General features: G+C 39.1%; 1 protein-coding gene across 2 annotated transcripts in view; it reads right to left on the reverse strand.

Moving 5' to 3' along the window:
- Nucleotides 1-2,192: 2,192 nt before the first annotated feature.
- CRMP (Collapsin Response Mediator Protein) overlaps nt 2,193-20,504 on the reverse strand; it is a 29,922-nt gene continuing 11,610 nt past the window's right edge. Inside the window, exons 2-10 of one of the 2 annotated variants that reach the window (XM_076519884.1) lie at nt 19,256-19,350; nt 17,027-17,339; nt 14,674-14,853; nt 14,038-14,151; nt 9,965-10,197; nt 6,172-6,508; nt 5,481-5,636; nt 4,764-5,031; nt 2,193-4,677 (exon numbers count right to left, since the gene is read on the reverse strand). In XM_076519884.1, the coding sequence (XP_076375999.1) occupies nt 4,598-4,677; nt 4,764-5,031; nt 5,481-5,636; nt 6,172-6,508; nt 9,965-10,197; nt 14,038-14,151; nt 14,674-14,853; nt 17,027-17,339; nt 19,256-19,350 (1,776 nt within the window). In that variant the 3' untranslated portion in view covers nt 2,193-4,597. Of the gene's footprint in view, nt 4,678-4,763; nt 5,032-5,480; nt 5,637-6,171; nt 6,509-9,964; nt 10,198-12,950; nt 13,184-14,037; nt 14,152-14,673; nt 14,854-17,026; nt 17,340-19,255; nt 19,351-20,504 lie in introns of both variants that reach the window. The other variant, XM_076519883.1, reaches the window with a different exon arrangement.

The following is a 20,504-nucleotide window of genomic DNA, read 5'->3' on the forward strand; positions in this document are numbered from 1 at the left end:
GTGAAACGTTGAAACGAATGTAACGTGTACGATAACAATTGGAAAGTCAACGAATTGTTAAATGCCCAACAATTGCATAAATGAAGATAACAGTTTTTCAATAAATTATATGGAACCATTTCTCGATTACCTGAACATCAAGTAGACCTATGTAAATCATTAGACTGCGGATTCTTATGTTCAAAATAACAGTTGATTTGTGGCATCAAGAATCATGTGAAAACCCACTTCTTCAATCGATGATCTCTTCCAGTATAATTTCTAGCAAACTTCATTAAACTTTCAACTTATTTTCTTTCACTCAGTTGCATTTACTATGAATACATAAAACCCGCAGTTTAATAACCATGCACTTTCTGTTACGTATTAGATTAATGCATATGAAACAATTTTTTTTATAAACGGAGCTACAAAGTTCGTGGCTGTTTTTTTAGATGTTATTGTGTTTACTTTATCGTTCGTAGTAGGAATCGAAGATTTTCAAATCGAGACAAAAATGATTAAATGGATAATCAATATTTAGACATTTTTTATGCACCGATCGAATAATTATTATCAGCAACACTGACGTCGTTCCGATGAAATAATTGCAATCTAGATACCTATGCATATAGAGCTACAATAAAGTTCGGATTGATGAAACGATTTTACTCCGGATTAGTACCGAATTTCGTTCTCATGATATAAAAATCAAATGCATAAAAATCGATTATTTAAAATTCTTTTCGTTTACATTGAGCCGCATTACCTTATTCTAGAAGGTAAATTCTATTTTTAATTCAGTAAAATCCTACCCACAGTTATTCAACAATTCGACGTTTATCGTAAGAAATGAAAGTTTGTGCTTTATATTGCTTTTTGCAATGCTTCATGCAATTCTAATCTCGTTGCACTAATCCGTACCTTATCGTAATTATACCCGATAATTAAATGTCACACTTTCGTAATCCCTATTAATTTATTTCACGTGTAGAAATTCTTATAGAAACGTTCGCGAAATTTCGATAGAAAAATCTATTCAAAAACCTCCTCGGACTCTTTTAAATGCGATCGAAAAAATCTCATCTCAAAAGTGTATCACGAGGCTCACACACGATGGTAAAAGTCTCTGTTACAATTGTTACAATGGTAACCAACAGTTTTGGTCGTTTACGAGTAGCTCAGAGAAGCCTTGCACATTTTAGTCGGAGAACTTCCGGTTCGCTCTTACACGGTAATGAGTACGTGGCGGATATTTATTATGCGATGATTATTATCGTTAATATCGTTACCCTTAGCGTTATTATCATGTTAAGAACCATTATTGGTTACTCTAGCTGGCGAGCGCGCGTCTTAACAATACGCATCCCCATAGCTCAATAAAACGATATTCAAATAAAAAGTGTACATTATATCATTCTCTCTGGGATAAAGTAGAGACACAGAACAATGTAAATAATGAAAATTTCGGAATGTCGGGGTTTTGAAGTTTTCAAGTATACACCCTGATAAGTTAGAAATAATTATTTTGGGCTTCGCTCGTTCTGTCCGTTAGGTAGACTTCTTATCCAAGTTTATTTTTACGTATATATTTAATAAATCATTTTAATTGTACTAGAAGTCACAATTTTCCTTCTGACCTAGTATCTTTAATAATTTCAGCGAAGTTACTTTTTTTTTATTTATCGTTATTATAGGCTGACAAGTATACAGCAGAAGCCAAAGTAGATAAGATATTTCCGACAATTTAATATTTTTTCGAATTCCTTTACTGCAAGCGTGCGAAGAAGTCTGATAAGCTTCACAGCTCTTTTCTAACTTATCAGCCCATGGAAGAATTTTCATGCAGTCAAGTCGAATAGTAGTTTAATGATCATTATTGTGCGCGTTCTTGCAACTGCACCGCATTAATGTTCCATGTTCAGCACAGCAATGTAATTTTTAGCATATTCGTTCCTTATTCGTACAGTCGTATGGAAAGTTTTGTGCGTAATTCGGTCGGTATTCTAAAACATGTTGCTCGCGCTATGGTTTCTGCATGATATTTCGTCCTGTGGAATGAATCCGCTGAAAGGTTGCTCGCCGATCGGAGTACCAAGGTTTTGATTTCGGAATACGTGGTCGCGAGGGATCGTTCGATCGCATTAATCTAGATTCGTAGCTACTACCATGGGATACAAACACGTTGAAAAAGATTCAAAAACTCTCCTATGTGTAATTCTTTTTTTTTTTGCTTGTTTATTTCTCGACGGTTATTACTTCGTCAAGGATGATCGAGCCACACCATAAATTGCCAACAGAATTGTTCGAGTCCTCCGAATTCGGTTGCGAACTGAGGATATTTCAATATTTACACTCGCTACAATTAACAAATACAATAATCGACTGAAAAACGCAGCGCTACTCGGTCACCGGGTGAAACGTAACATTACAATAATTGTGTCGTAACATTGGAACGCGACGGAGAAACAGAACAACCGACGTTTGTCATTAGTAAATTTACGATTAACATTACGGCGCGACCTATGCTAACGTGTCGATAGTTTATAAAACATGTTATGCCCATGAGATACGGTTGCGCGTGCTGAGTAAAATCATGATCGGATGAGAACGAGATGAGTTTTTCGCGTGTTAAACGGGCACACACCGGTCATATAACATTTGCGTCGATGATGACACCGATCGCTATAACCGACGTCGCTACGACAATATGACGATCGGCGCGGCGTGATGCGCAAAATATCGTACGAGAACAAAAGTCAATAACAATAACCGACCAACAATCGTTTAATGTACAACTCATGGTTCACGATAACATCCGTAATCTTTTCTTCCCTTCCTCAAATTTTTCCTTCAAACACATTCCCAAGGTCCCCGACCTTGCGTTACAGATGCTGATCTCTGTTTCTGTAATCGATTGTACGTGTAATATGCAATAAATAATTTGCTCTGAAGCTTTTGACCTTGGAGCACAAGAGTAACAAGTTCGTACCGCGAACTCGCCGTTGAAAGCCTCTCAGAAAAGGAACAACGTCCAACTTTGTTTTCCCGTGAAATCTCTAAAGCTTGTACAAATGCATCGAATTCGGTGATACGATTAACATCATGTCGAGCGGACGATTGCAGCTAATTAACGTTCACGGGGAAACGATTATTGCACAAACTTGAAGTTTTGTACACTGGTGATTTGTGAGTAGACAGTAAGAATAATTGCACACGGATGTCTGTTCTCAAAAGAGAATGCGTGTTTCTTCTTTGGGATTGGGACAACAATACCTCGATAGTAGATGTGATGTTAGATTGATAATGATGTTCTGATAATAAATGTGCATGTGATGTTTGATCAGAGAATGGACTAAGTACCGGGGTATTATTGTGATTACAGTCTCCACATATTCTTTGCAATTTCTCTTACTGGTGAAAACTACTAGTGCAAGACTGCTGCATATAAAATCCGTTGTTTTTGCAATGTGGACATCATCCTGTCAGAGTTAAGACATATCGTCATTAATATATTAATAGAAATAAATAACGAGAGTTCTACTTAGATAACGCAGGTGTTTAAATTATTTCAAAATAAAATATGAAAATCAAGAGAATTGAAAACCTAATATATCTTTACAAATCCTGCGCGGTCAATCATATTAATCAATAGAACCCACTCAACCGCATCGGCGATATCATTAATTTCGCGATCTTAAACTATTTTATTTATACCATTGCTAATTAGCATGTCACAGGCCAGAGCCTATATGCTTCCCGTACAGTTATTAAATCTAAATAGATAAATTGTTATCATGGTATAAAACACCGTGGCAGCCCTCGATGCGGATGCAAGTCGATTAAGAGATAAAGAGGAACGTCAGTTCCAACGATCGAACGATCGTTGCTGCCCACACAAAATCAGTGCTACTGTCAGTATTTATTAATGTCGATAGTATCATTGACCGCGTAATATTCGTACGATGTGCCGGGTGGCACATGTCTCCCGGAGGTCAGCTTAAAGAAGTATTTCATACACAGCAGTCTGACTCGCGTCACAGTAAACCGATCAAAACGCTTCAGTCTCGTGTATCGGTACGATGGAACTCGATGTAGTCGATGAAATTCGACGCGGTCGATAAGAATTAACGCACGTTAGGTTCATAGCATGCGCAGATAGACTTCCACGAAAGGAGCTACCTGTCCAAGGTCAACAAATGAAGCGCACGGGTACACGTAGGCGGCAATGAAGCGATAACGAAGCGAGAAATGCTGATTAAAACACAAGTGTACGAGCGTGACCACTCTCTACTGACCAGTGGCATCCGAATCCTCCTTTTTTGGAACAGACCTTGATCGATGGGAATATACATAGGTGAATTTGAAACAAGGACAACGAGAATGACGAAACTTAAGTCTTAGTATTTGGCGAAGTAGCGAACCTGAAAGCGGGTCTTGACGGTTCTAACTTGTGAAACGAGAGATAGATAGATAGATAGTGATATAGAAAGAGGAGGAAGAATGACGAATGTGCATATGAATGATTAGGAGGGTGAGGGTTGGAAGAGATTTTTCTTATTTGTTTGTAATCAAAATCTCTATATGCAAAGCGGACCTTGACTCTGTCTTTCAAAAATTACCAAAAACCTCCCGCACTGCGGCCGCCAGGCGGATTGTTCACGCGGATGCAGGCTCTTCTCGATTCCTCGACGTCCTCTGCAACAAAATCGACATTAATTATTTATTTACATTCCTGTCTATTTACACTTCGCGGTCTGCCACTGCAACCGTTAGCTACACACCGCTGATGGAGAAAGTAGAGTCTTGCAAGTTTCTCTGTCCTTCCATTCGGGGGCCTTTTGAGGATGGTGTAACCACGGCGGAGTCCGGCAAAGTCGGCACGCAGTCGGGTATGGTCACTTTCGGTTTCGGGCTCTCGTAGGTACCGTTTGTTTGACGGGCATTAGCGAGGGCCGCTGCTCTAGCTTCTTCTCTGGCCTTCGCGATGGCCGCGTCCTCCTCCGCGTATTTCTTCGCCTCGGCTTCGCTCCTCGCCACGCCGCGCGGTCTCTGAACAAACATAGTATTCACGGTATTCGTAGGCGTAATCGATTATTTACTCTTCCAGCTAATTGTGCCCTGTTTAACGCGGCGTGTAGGAAGACGGAGTTACGCGCTAAGAGTTAGAGAGGGTTACTACTTTTTGTATCATCGCATACATTTCGATTCGAAGTCCTATTTGTTTGCTAAGCGCTACTGAAGATTAAGTGCTCGATAAGAGATCTTTATGTTAAAAGTTTTGTTATTCTTTTATGAAGTATCGATGCTTGTGAATATTAAATTCTATGATTGTGAAAGCATATTAGTATAATTTTATTTATTATTATAATTAAAAATATATAATAATTAATTAATAAATAATAATTTTATTTATTATTTATTATTATAATTTGCAAACTTAGCAAATATTAGTATAATTAGTGATAGTGTAGAGATGAATCATAATAAAACTGATGTACCTTCTCTCTATCTTCTATCATTTCGTACACATAGTTAACGTGGGTCGCTGTCTCGACAAACTTGCCGAATCCGTGCACTGCCTTCAGTTCGCACTCGTCTACGCAGACACGTCCCTCCACTATCACATACTCAGGTACTCCATGAACTTCCATACCCTGAAACAGATCAATCCGTCAAACTAATCATTAAAAGCGTCTATTAAAAGTTGAAAATGCTCGAGCATGGAGTTACTAATGCTAAAATGATATAGCTACATTTGCTAACTCTTTCCTTATTACAATCTTTTCAGGCCCGTATCGCACGAATTATAATTAATTAATCGACTTCAAGTTACTTCAACTCCAAAAACTCTTGTTTTCAACAGAATAGAATTTGTTTGCCTAAAAATTGTTTCGAAAAATGATACAGCAATTTTCAATGGCGCCGAACAGTCGCAACGTGCAAAGGATTAATATTATAAGCGAAAAGTAACATTAATATTTAAGTAGGAATCATCGCGCGACTTCAATTCGTCATAGCGACGCAAAAGTTTAAACCTCCAAGCGATCCTCGAGCCGCAAATTTTCGCGGTCGTCCCAGCCACATCCCTAATTAAATTTCCTGTCGCACTCGTGGGTGTATAGATCAATGGAAAGCGAGTTCCGTGACAACAAAGACTTTATTAGCGATTAATATCGAACATGCCCTTACCTCGAAGATGTTGAAGTCAACGGCCTGCACATGGGTCTCAGCGGAAATCGTACGCTTCCTGTTGGGGTCCCAGACGACTATATCAGCGTCTGAGCCAACGGCTATCACCCCCTTCCTCGGGTACAAGTTGAAGATCCTCGCGGCGTTTGTGCTCGTCACCGCGACGAACCTCGTCGGGTCCATTATGCCCGCATGGACACCTTTCTCCCAAACGACCGACATCCTATCCTCGACGCCGTTTACGCCGTTCGGGATCTTGCTGAAGTCGCCTTTGCCCAGCGCCTTTTGGTCAGCGTTGAACGTGCAGTTGTCGCTTCCGGTAACCTGGAGGCCATCCCTGACGGAACAAAATGGCGGTGATCAGTGCACCGCTTATGCCAGTTAAACCTAGAACGACACTGCGCGATCGCTGAAGATATAGTGTTCTCGGAGACTGAGCAAATACAATAAAGCTTAAAACACTAAAAGTCTTCAGTGAAATAATAAATTCATCTATTTTTATTCAGAAAAGATGAAATTCTCCAGTTTGTCGAGACACAGATTATGTCTTAGAGTACTTTAAACGCGATCAATATCTATTAACCCGCATATAGCGGAATATGGGCTACCAGGTTCAACAAGTCCAACATTGATTTCAGAGATTTAGGTTGCAAAGAATACAAACAAAAATTATTAACAAGATTTTGAATGGATCTAGCCATAGCTGTCAGGAAATAGTTAAAGGTGAGAATTGATAATTCATTCACTGTTAAATAAGACCTCGTATCGAAGTAACAGAATTAATTAACTTATTACAAAGAGTTCTATTAGACAACAGTGTCGTTCTAGGATCTATTCGTTTAACGTACCTACACATTTTAGGCAACTTAAGATTTATCTAAATTACCCCATCACTTTTGAAGATAACAAAAGGAAATCTTCGGAAGTGGCAAGTGTACAGTCAAGCTCTATTTACTGGAACATTTTATTCGATGTCCCATTTAGGAAATCTCTGCTGAGCGGCTTATTATCTGAACCTCTGCAGCAGAGCTCCTTTTATCTGCCACGCGTCGCTCCAGTTATATGACCGCTAATCTCTTGTAAGCAGAAGAATGGGCAATGGAAAGGTATTGTCCGATACCAATTATCCGTGTATAATCTCCAATAAACCGGTTATTTAAATACGAAGTTACAGTCACTGCGGAAAATTTTAGAACCTTATACTTTTCACAAACAAGTAATTCACTTTTTGTTCATTGTGCATGTCAATCAATTCATTTATATACAAGCTATCAATTTTTAAGTCATATTTATACCTCAAAGAGATAAACGAGAGATTCAATTATCTAAACTGTTTTGTACGATTCCAAATATACTTTTGATATATCCCAGTAAATGGAGTGTTGCTGCAGCCACTTCGAATTAAATAGGAGAGACCGGGTGCAAAAATAACGAGAGACGAAAGTAACATCGTAAATAATTCATACCAATAATATTCGGACACCTTTTACAACGCGATAACTCTTTTAAAACTGGAGCAAACGATTTGAAATTTTTTGGATGATAAAGGCACCGGTCTACTAGACCATAACCATAATGCTTTTTTCAATTTTGCTATTGCTTAGAATGACGAAACAAAATAAACAAACTCACGTTTTTTAACTTTTTTATCTGAGCCTACAACGAAAATTTAAGGAATGCGTTTTGTAGATAACTTATATGCATATTGAAAATTTCATTGAAATTGATTGATCTTAACACGAAAGATCATAAAAATCGTATTCTTGTCCTGATTTTTGACACTTTCGACCAGTAAGTATGCTAAGTATGACTTTGCGTTATAGACTAAGATAAAAAAGTTTAAAGAACAAGAGTATTTTTACTTCATTTTGTCATTTAAAGAAATAGCAAAATTGTAACAAAGTACTTCGGTCATTGTCTAGTACATCAGTCCCTGCATCATCTAAAAAATAAAATTCAAATCGTTTGGTCCAGTTTTAAAAAAGTTATTGCGTTTTAAAAGGTGTCCGAATATTAATGGGTGTAACTGCGTGTAAAAAGAAACTGAATAGATCCGAGTGGATTTAATTACGATTTTCACGAAATCGCCGAAACTATTTGCATGTTACACTAAATAACTAACATAAAATTACTCTTTGATCCCGGTCTCCCCTATTTAAAAATAGAAACTCCCATCAATTCGCTACCAGCCTGCTCCACCAAAACACTACCACCGTATGGCAACACAATAACCACGCACAACGATTGCACAATGCATCCGTCGCACGCGCGTAAAACTTGGAGAACCGATGGAAAATAGATGGTTACCTTGACACCTGATAAGCCAAGTCAACAGATTTTTTTCCATCGGGAAGAAAACGTAACCACGCGGTCGAATGATATACGCGACTCTGTCGATCGTTCGCGCGGAGCTTTGAACGAGTTTTCCTCTGACCAGTTAATTAAGTTTAATGCCGTTTGGTGAGATAAAACCGACTTCCCACGCGATGTCCATTAGAATTACGTTCAGTTACGCTAACATCGTGTGTGCCAATTCGTTGCCGTAATTTATTGCCATCATTTGAATACTCGTGCGACGCGAGCAGCATACTCATGACGCAAGCACACGTGAATTACGGCGATCTTGGATCCATCGATCGTTCGCCGAAACGATCGATTTTCGTAAATACACGATTCAATGACTGGTTTATAGACACATTAAATGCATAGAAACATCGATAAGGGGATCAACGTCGAAGACGTTTTATTGGATTGAGATCATTGCTTGATCCTTTTAACCCTTGGATCACTAACCTTTCGTTAATACAGTTATCACAATATCTGAATCTTGTAACAGCATGATCTTCCAATGTCATGGATCACATTTTTATCGAAACATTTGAATGAATACGTTCGAGATCAAATATTACCTTGATTTCGTTTGTTCTGTTTTCTTACAAGATATTTTTGTCGTTAAATAAATGAAATTCAATTCATATTTTCGAATGTTTGGTAATTAACTGGAATATAATGAATAAAATTGTAATTATGAATGTAGAAGCGAAAAATGTAATCATTTCAATGAAGCACAAAAATCACTAAAGCATGTACGGTAGTTTCTCTCTGCGAGTTCGTTGCTGAGAATTTATAATTACAGCGTTATCTCTGACATATTATGGGGTTGGTGGACGGTAGGCGGTCTTTGTCAACATTGAGAGAGGACAATGACCCTGTTTGTTTTCATTATCGTGAGAAAAGGTGAGACGCGATGGAATCTCGGCAGGCTGTGAATTTGTATTTATCGTTTTATAAATCATCGTGGAGAGCCCTCACGTGTTACACGGATTTTTCCATGGAGCACTTGAAAATTCACGTTTCAGATTTCGGCTTGAAGGTTTCAAAAATTTGTCGTAATCGATAAGCAGTGAAATCTTTCCATCTTGCCTTATCGTTCTCAATACTTTAGTTATTATTATGATAAGTTAATCGTTCCGTTAAAAAAATTTGCTCTGTGTCGACTTTCTCTTGATTACATAAAGATCGTCAAATCTAAAAATACACAAGCATCGAAGAATACAGAAAAATAGCAGTCGATATTTTTTGACACTAAAAAATCACTATATAACATTTGCGAAGCTCTCATTGCAAACCTCGAGTCCCTAAGTTTTGTGAAGAAAGGAAAAGAAGAATCACCGTCAAGAGGCTCTTCTGTAACGTTGATGAGCGTTGAAAGAAAAAATGGATGACACAAGGTGATTTGGACAAGTCGTACGTGATTAAGTAGTAGTAATAATTTGGGTGTTAGATTACTTACTGAGATAGGTGTTCGATTAGGTAAGCAGGTGTAGTGGTATCGGGTCTCAACGGTGGGCTAGTAACGTAACGCCTCGCTTTTTCAATAATTTTCCCATATTGCTCGCTGCCATCGATACCGACAGCACTTGCGAGGGTCTCCCCGAACACGACGACACCCTCAGACCTTTTCACTGACACAACGTCAGCGGCGGATTTGCTCGTCACCGCCGTTACGTACAGCGGGCTATTCACCTAAACGCGATATTTTAAATCCTCTCACTGCTCTCTATTCTCCAAGCAGATTATGTTGGCTGTTCAAGGCCGTTCGCTGGCTACCTGCCACCATCTCGTTTCAGGGCCCAGAAGACGTATAGAATGACCCCATTATTTTACGTCCCCATTACAAGATGTTCCCAACAGAAGTTAGAGTATAAGACGTTAGTGTCTCGGACAATTTATTACAGCTTTTAACCTTCCAACTCTTAGGATTGCTAATTCCGAGTATCGTTAGAGTGAATTGCAATATTGTAAACAAGAGAGCTTTTGTCATTAACACATTGACGACCGCGCCGAAAGCATCTAAAAATTTCATAGAATTCAAGTATTTTAATCAATCAAATTAAACTTGCAAAGCAAAATTATATAACATCGATAACTATTTCAACATTCTTACCAATTGTGAATCTTAATAAAATGAAGAAATTTTTATGGATTAGCATGGAAATTAAATTTTAAATAATTTCGTCATCCGCATACGGGTGACGCGCGGCAGTCAAAGTGTTAAGAAGAATGGATAAACTATTTTGTAATGGTTCGCGTTTCGTCGGGCTGCGAATATTTTAATGTATGCTACAAGCAGTTCCTTAGGCAAACTAATGCAGTTTCATTTTTTAATAGTATGCATGAAACAATATTAATGTATGCAGTAACGTTTGATTATACACTTTCACAATTTGTATGATCGTGAAACAACACATCTTAATCCGACAGGTATTGTAACACTCTAACATTAGCATAAAGCGACGTAAATATCTGCAGTTTAGTCGTAAGCGCGTTTCCGTTTTGTGCAACAGTCTATTTCAGTTTCTCGGAAGTGAATGAAGCAAGCGAGTTTCACAGTCTTCGGACGAATATTGAATGTAAGCACAGTTTATAAATGACACATTATCGACACAGAAAATTTGTACACGAAATTATCTCGGTTCTGGTAAATTAGTTATATTATTGTCCGCATACACAAAGTAACAACCAACACTATCTTTGTTTCTCAAATATAGTGAGCGCATACTTTGTTTCCCAAAAATTGACGACCAATGCAGAACAGACCTCGAACAGCCAAAATTGTCTGCTTCGACGTTTCTTATTCTGATCTTACGACACAGATTACACATGTGCGACCATGGTTGAATCACTTTAATCTTTACCGATAGCTAGCGGCCGTATCAAGAGGCGCTTAACAAGTTAAAGCGATTTGAAGCGAAAATATTCGGCCAATCTACGCGAACGAAGCTCGAAATAAAACACTGTCTTATTTCACTTAAATTACGTCAAAATCATTCGAGCGTTGCAGCACAGTTACGCAAAAGTGCAAGCAATTTATGCGTTACATAGATTTTGTACTCGATGCCACGGTTTGTACGGAATAAATTAAATTTCATTAGATGATCACCGGTTTCCGAAGATCGGCGACAATTGTTCTTTCAACCGTGTTCACGCAAAGTGGCTAGCCACTACACGTACGACTACGGCTATGTGTACACATCGAAACAATAGGATCGTGCCAGCCGTACACAGCGATACCCGATGCAGAAGATATTGGGGGAGCAGAAGAAGAAAAGTAACGTTAACTGCAGCAACGATCAGCCTGCATGCACACGAGGATTTCGACAGATATGTATTTCTAAATATAATTTCCGGCGCATGCAACATCGTGGAACGGCGAACTATATTGTGATGCGGCTCGCGTGTACGGTTCAAGCAAACGTAGATAAATCCCTGAATCACGGTTGCCGAGGATCGTGACCCGTATCTCTGCTACGCGAACCCCAAACGTATTGTCTGCTTTTGATAAATGGTCCCGAACTATTCTCGATCGGAGAAGAAACTTTTCGCTTATCTGGCCAGCGGAATTGAAACTTTCTTTTATAAAGCTATTCGATCTATCATCATCCCCGAAAGAAAGCTTTCCGCTGCAACAATGGATCGCGCTGATTCATGTCAATCGTGAGCATCGTCCTTTCTTGGCTTCGATAGGGTGGAAGAAGTTGATTTCTATTGTATGTACGCTGCTGAAAATATTCATTATTACATCAATAATATGTATATTACATCGAAACGCAATGTTCGTAGCAACATCTGGTAAAACGAATCTTGTTTTGCTTCAACTACATTATGTTTCTCGATAAAGTATCTTTCTATTATCGTAACTAATCTTTCCAGAAAGAAAAGATTTAAGACACAGTTTACCAGCGTATATCTCAACTTTCTTTTTTAAAAAAGAAATCGGACTTTAATAGTGAGGCAGATACATGCAGCAACGTTTATAATGATGCCATAAATATTGCCAGCAGTGTAGTCCGCGCAGAACCCTCGCAGAACGTCGTTTTCTTAACGGGAGAATCGTTCTATTTATAATACTCTTTTAACAATGTAAGACTAAACTTTGTTACGAGGAAAGATGTTCTTTCTTCTGAACATTAGAACTCGTTCATTGCACCGTGCCTTTTTTGGAAGATGGTACACTCGCAGATTAATCTGCTCAACTTTATGAGAACTTCATTCTATGCGTTTAGCAACACATTGAATAGACATAATTTAACATGCTGCCCAACAAACAAATACAACTAAAGAAAGGTGTTTTCTTATTGCTTACGGATGCATCCAACAATCCCAAAAAATTTTACTCCCATCTCGTCCATAGCTTCCCGGTAAAATATTCCCCTATTCAGGCTAATCCTGCGGATGTCGAAGCCGTCCCCAAAAGAAATATGTGTCGTCGAACTCACTTGGCCAGCTTGTTCACGAGAACAAGTGGTGTATCTGGATCTGGCCTGAGCGGTGGGCTCAAAACGTGGGCTGCTGCGTGCCTCCAACATTTGTGCGCATAGTTCGTGCCATCTGTGCCGATTGCGGCCGCCAACGTCTCGCCAAAGACGCAAACGCCATTCTTACGCGCGGCCTCCACTGCCTCCGCGGCGCTACGACTCATCACATGCACTACATACAGTGGACAATTCACCTAAGCATGCAGAATGATACAACGGAAATGATCGTGTGACTTAAACAACTGAAACGCTTTGTCTTTGCGGAGGGCCGACCGAAATATACAATCCGCTGGACACCGAATGGCTATCGATTGCAGCAGAACGCTAACAAAGTGTTTTATTGTTCATCAAGATTACACTGATTTTGCAAGGAATAGTGAGATTCGATCGATTTTATGTAACCTGCACTGAACTTTATATTTCAAATACTTGGAATATGAGTATCATTTACGTAATTGCTTTATTATGGTTGTTTATGTAAATGATAATGTTTTAAAAAGTGTCAATTGTAAGCAATTCAAATATATTTGAAGTCGTCACTAAATATTGTAATATTATTATGGCATTACCATTTCTTGTCACGTAGAAGTATTCTTTCAGTGGAAATGTTACGTATCTTTCTATCAATACAATTGGAAGATAAAAATATTATTCGCGACTTCTTGTTCTGTACATCTTGTTCCTTCGACACTAACGCTCTTAGACAGTGCAGGTGCTAATGAAACCATTCAGCTGCATTCTAAGCCATTTTGTCTCCAGCGATAGAACGTGTACGGAAATAATATCTCACATCTAAACAGACATATACAAAAAAGCAAATGTGCACGTATCCGTATAGCGTCTACTTTCGAGAAGATATATGGCGTACTGCCGCGAACAATAGCGTTGCACATCTATCAATATTTGGTTTCAGCAAAAGATACAATAACATCAAATATAGCGTGCCAGAAACAGTGTGAAAGCACACTAGACAACTGTAAAAATACGACTTCTAAAAATGGTTCCCTTACTTCCGGCTTGTGTCGAATAATTTTTGCTGCCGACATACCTGGCTGGCTATAACGCACGCCCTATTCACAGCCTCAGCCTCCACTTCCTCGGGACGCGACATTTCGTGACCTTCCGGTCCCGTAACCCCGGCGTCGAGTAATCGTTTCGTGTTCTGAAACAATTTCGGATCATTCGGTTTATGATCCATTCCAGAAGAAATTCGTGACTGGACGCACGGCGAGCTGGATCCATCCGTGCCAGGCAATTAGTAGAAACGGCGTTCGTGGTTCACGGCTTGTTACTTCGAATGGTTGTTCAGTAACGCGATTGTTACCGATAGCGTACAAGGTGTATTCTATTTTTAAACGTGGAGTAGATACACTGATGCATCGACACATGATATAGTTCCAAAAATATAGTTCAAGGGACGTTGTATTAGATGAATTACTTTTAACGAGTCAGAGTCCTGAAGAAAATTTCAAACAGAATCGACTACATACGAACGTTCTCCAGTTCTTTTCAATTGAAATACAATTCTTTTCTTTTTCGTTGACACGCAAAATAAATATATAAATATAATATAAAAATTTAAATTTAAATTTTCTATGATCATAAGCATGTTCCAAGTGTCTTCCTTTCGAACAGACCACAATTTAGAGCGAAGATAAAAAAACGTAATATAAAGCGATCATACCTCGGCAATGATGTCTCCATTTTCTGCGTGGATCATCGCAATAGCTCCGAGTTCCTTGCACGTTTTAAACACCTCGATCAATTCTGGATCCCTTAGCATGTACAAGTCGGCGTATGCCATAAACATCTTGAAACTATTGATACCGTGCGACTGCACTAACGTCGCCATTTCCTCCTTCACCTGAAACAGGTAACCACGAGCTTTAGGCAAGGAGATAAGAAAATCTAACCGGATAGACGGGTATGCAGGACGACATTCGTTTTTAAATTACAAGTAGTAAGAAATAAAAGACTTACACATCAGTGAGTACCTCATTTGCATCTGAATGTTAACGCTCTCATTACCAACAGACCCTAAACTAACCCTATCGCTACTCCCTTCAATAACCAACAAATAATCTTACCAAAAAATGTATCGTAATTTCTCACGATCAATTCCCGAGCTGAAACAAGGAATGAAGGTTTGGATGTTGCAGAGTCATAAGCCTTTTCCCATTTCCATCAGTGCCAGAGTTATTAATGAGCCAGCGGGCGGAGCCGCGTTGATATCGTCTAGATAGCTACCGCTGACCATTTTTAATTGTCAGACAGGCCGACAAGCGCCAGCAAATAAGGAGCACGACGATTTACATGCGTCCGTTCCCGTGATTTCCTCATCGATCGTTCGTTATTCCATTCACGATCCCGATTACAGTTAGCAGTCGACAACCCAGCAGCCGGCGTGGCTGCGAACAACCAGCAACCCATAGCTACCAGATCGCCAGCGATTTGCCAATTTGCCGGGGACACCTATCGCTTTTCCCATATTTAGAGACAGCAGACGCAGAGCACCGACTCTCGATCGACATACCAGGCCGCGCCGGGTACAACGATCGAGCCAGGAGATCGAACCGTCGTCGATTAATCGGTGGATCAGTTTCGCTGCGAGCGGTCTAATGACGACGATCAATCGCGCGCGCAATTTTCCAGCCAATTTGCACGGAAGATTTCGATCGTCTAATGGGGTCTCGACAAAAGCCACCATTCGAAGACCGTTCAAAGGATCCTCCCACTAATTTCCGATCGGCGTTCGCAAGTTACATAAATTCTGTTTAAGAGGTAGCGCGAGATTGTGTAACCATTACGCTCGTTCCATATTCATGGAGAGGACAATGTTCGGCGTGACGAAATCGCGAACTGAACTAAGGTCGCTTTTGCGGACTCACTTGGTCAAGGTTCTGCGACTGCTTTATCTAGGAAATGGGGTACCTTCGGTGAGTGAACTCTAGAGTGGTCTTTAGGGTGAAACAGATTTTTGAGGCCAGAAGGTTTTATCCCCTAAGTGAGAAAATAATCTGCGTAAAATTTGCAAGCATTCGGGCATGGTTAATGATTTCATTTCACTTTCAAACACAATTGTAATTCCTTAGCTTAGAAATATTGTTAAATGTTTTTGACTAGAAGATAATGTCTCAGACCACCCTATCGAACACCAGCGAAATAGGTATGTTTGTGAGTTTTTTTTTAAACAATTATACATTGAGCATTTCCATCAATTGAAGTTGATGGTAGCTAAAGGTTCATGAAAGTGTCTAACTTGCAAGTAAACTGTTTATAAAATAGATTCGAATATTCGATACATTTCTTAATTAAATCATTCTAAGTTTAATCAGCAAGTGAATATATCTAGTGTAGAACATTTTTGAGCCGCCATTGCTCCTAGAGGTGACCAACCGAGACAATTGCAATAGGCGTTCCTGCAAGACATTGTCCTCGAACATACGAAGGAGGTTCACAGAGCAATTGACGCCGAACGAACAACTACCACGAAAGGGGTCATGCCTAGACATGCTTTCTTTTCCAGGAAAGGCTCGTGTTACGGTAATTATCTCATTCCGGGTGACTAAATAGAATGGAGAGCGTGTGCGAATTGCACCGTACGTGGCGCGTCGGCCTAGCTAAGGCTTCCCCTATAACAGGCCGATCCGAGCTATTTGTACAAAACAGCTTTGGCTTGTAGCTCTTACTCTCGAAAACCTTATTCGGACGGTTCTGGTCTAAACTATGGAGCCAAGGTATCTAGAACTGACAAGAGAAATCCTTGAGGCTGATGTCTCGCCAGGATAGAGGCTCAGAGAGTCAAGCGATTACGATTCTAAGATCAGGGTCTTCTTGATATCAAACAGTCGACTGAGAAGGAAGAAGACGCATGCTACTCGATGATTCCAAAGCATAAAGATTTTAGAATCGATACGAATCATCGATGCTTCTACTTCCATAGTTCTAGACCAAGGTGGTTTAAAGTTTCACAGTGGCGACTCTAAGTCCAGTTAGGGGTCGAAAGCACCGCAATGTTGGGTGGGTCTACAGCTTACTTTTGGACTCCAGGACGTAACAGCAATGTGGAGCGCATAATCGCAGCAGACCTTCTGATCGGCTGCCTCCCTGTACCTATCGTACGCCTCCAAAAGGGACTCATCTTTCTTCGGGATGACGAAGTCGATGATCATAGTGGTGCCACCGGCCACGGCCGCTTTTGTGCCCTGGTAGAAATCGTCGACCGTCGTTGCTCCCATCAGCTCCAATTCGAAATGGGTGTGCGGATCTATGCCACCAGGCATCACGTACTTTCCGCGGGCGTCGATGATTCTCGTGCCGCCCGGTATTATCAGATTCCGACCCATTTGCCTACGAATAGAACAGTTTCGTTAGAACGGTGCTGCAGGTGAAGTTGGACGGAGGCCTCGATTTTCATCAAAGGTCTATTAGGGGCCCACGAATTAGGTGAATGGTTTAGTTAGATTGCACACGATCGTCGAGCAGTCTTATGGAGCGTTTAGCCGATCGATGTACAAAGTATTTCGCCCGATTATCTTCTCTGATTGTAGTGCTAGATTGTGATTCTCAAAACGAGATTGTGTACATTTACGTAGAGAATCGTGGACGATTATGGAAGGATTGAAAAATGGCACTCGTAAATTACGTGAAGAAATAAAGGAGAGAAGTGGCCTCTATAATAATATCAGTTCGTCTAAACGCTCCTTTAAAACTTCGAAATATTTGAACTTTATGGAACATTAATACTAATTGTGATAAGTTCGTCATTTTTATATTAGAGTAGATCACTGATAAAAGGTATCGGTCATCGGTTTGCAATGCCCAGTTCATAATTAATGTTTCAAATAATTAACTTTCTGTCGTTTCAAGCGAATCCCCAAACTTCATAAAAATTCATTTTTTATTCATACATCCATTAAGAATTTTTATTTTTATTATGGTAGATTTAAACATTTGGCACAAGTATCACTCGCCCGTTAAGTTATAAAACCCGATAAGTACCTCAGAATTTATTCGGATCTTTCTAATGCCTAAAACGATAAAAAATCAGGACAGGAAACAGAAAACCTGTTATGCAGATCGTGTTAATAAAGAACCGTATTGTCAGGGAAGGGTTAAGCGACTCGTGCAGACGGCCAATATTAGCATCGTTCACCTGACTATTAGCACGCCACAATTCTTTGATAGATTACGCTAACAGACAGCGTGTTATCTGTTTTGTCGGTACGCTAGCCGCTCATTGATAAAACTACTGGCGTACATCGCGTCTCGTTTGTGCGAAGAGGCGACCGACCACGCGATCAGAATGCTCAATGAAACGTTAATCGGTCGACTTCGCGAATCACAAAACCTCTATATAAACCATTTAACACGTAGAAATAAGCATACGCGTAAAAAATTCTGCGCAAAATGTTTGCGTAACGATGATTATAGCATGTATGCTAGCCTAGCTGATAATGTCACAGTAAGGTGGTAAACTCAATAAAGCTATAAGTAGACTGCGGAACTTTATGCAAAATAACAATTGTATAAGCTAGTTGCAAGCTAGGCGAAAATGTATTTCTAATATAACGAAGCTTTGAACTCTTCTAATATCTTCATAGCTTCGTGTTCGATCTATTCATATTAATCATAATTAGGAAACTTCGGTTCTTAATATTTCACCTGTTCATATCAAGAGATAAATCTTATCGAAGAATTTAATCCTTGCTTGTAAAAATAATTTTTGGAACAAATTATGAAGTTAATTCAATCGTTTACTCATGCATCCGATTTACAGAAAAACCACTTGCAACCAAATTAATTTAAAGACCAGAATGTCCAAGTAAAAAAAATAATTTCATACAAGAAATAACATAAAATTTCATACAAGAAATAACATAAAATTTAATTCATTTAAACAGTTATTGTAGGAACAACAATTATTGAAATATTTATGAATTCCGTATCTTTCGGTTTGCTAAACTATACAAATTATTCGAATCTTCGTAAGTAGAACAATAATGTTCGAATAAGAGAAGAATTTCATTCTACTTAAAACTGTAGAGAAAGAAAGACTTCGCGCGAGTTAAATTTCCCCGGTGAATCCCGTATTTATTACGCGGGCTCGTAGCGGTCAGTGAACAGAAAAAATAGACGCTGAAGGAAACAGAATCGAACACCGTAGTCTGTAACTATAACGCGTACACAACTTGTTTTTATTTCGATTGCGTAACGCAGTGACGAGCGTCCGCGGTTACACGTAAAGTGTTCCTTGGGACTCTTACTTGATGATACCGTCCTCGATGTAAACGTCGCTGTCAGCGATGCCATCATCATTCACGACCTTTCCATTCTTGATCAGTAGCCTGTTTTGTGCACTCTGGAAATAAAAGATAACAATACACAGTTACACGCGTCCCGTTCTTCTTAAAACGATTAAAAATTCATGGCAAGCGTTCGCATAGGTTTCAAAAGATAATAGAGCGCCCATAAAGAACATTATTCTCTTCACCCTTGTGCATAAGAATCCATTAAATAAATTATCCGCTAAATATATTCCCCTTAATCTGAATGTATTAAGCAACTACCAGGTTACAATGATAAACAATACTCTTGAGGCTGCACCACGCATTTCACGCATTCACGTACATAGATATAACCATTCATTTCTTTCCTCCTATCTTCTATCTAATCTAATTACTAGACTGCGGATTTACGGTACGTTCAACTATGCGGAGCATGAAAAAGTATCCCATAGCGTACATTCACATAAATTCGCACTTCAATGCTCATAAAATCGGTGAAAGAAAATTGTGGTCACATAAAAGTAACATGTAACAATAGTAATTAGAGCATAGATGCTCTTATGAATGTAAATTTGCAGGAGTGTACGTAATTGCCCGTTAGAATGTGCCAGAAATTTGTATTATAACAGTCTTGGCAGATAGTAATACTAGTTAATTTAGTAATGCTTTAATGATACACGATCATATGTTATATTATTCTGTTATTTTATTCCACCCTATTTTGGATCGAAATACTAAAAGACGGAATAATTTATACTTAAAAAAAAAGATTAATTTAATCAAGCTCCCTGGTTCACCGTGTATAAAACGTCAACTGTTATTAATTTCGATCAAAATAATACAAAATGATCATTTTAAAAACAAGAACATGATATATATTTCGGAAGGCTAATGTGTTACGACTATAATAATGCTAACTTATATTTTCTTGCTCATCCACCAAAGATACAATATTTATATCATAATAAATATCGTCTTCAACTATCATGAAAGTAATAACAATGATAATGATACTGTTAATAAATCTTTGTATCGTGATTGGTACATTAAAACTGGAACTTCTTGGCATTGAAATCTCTCCCTTTAAGAACAAAGTCTACAATCTATGACTAAACTTTGTATATTAATATCCATTTGGTCCTTTACGGTGCGTAATTTTGTAGTTCCATTACATTTCGTTTCCTGCAAACTTTGTTCTCTGTTGCCGCTGAACATATGTCAGCAGGGT

The sequence above is a fragment of the Megalopta genalis genome, chromosome 3 (assembly GCF_051020955.1).
Source record: "Megalopta genalis isolate 19385.01 chromosome 3, iyMegGena1_principal, whole genome shotgun sequence".
Lineage (NCBI taxonomy): Eukaryota > Metazoa > Arthropoda > Insecta > Hymenoptera > Halictidae > Megalopta > Megalopta genalis.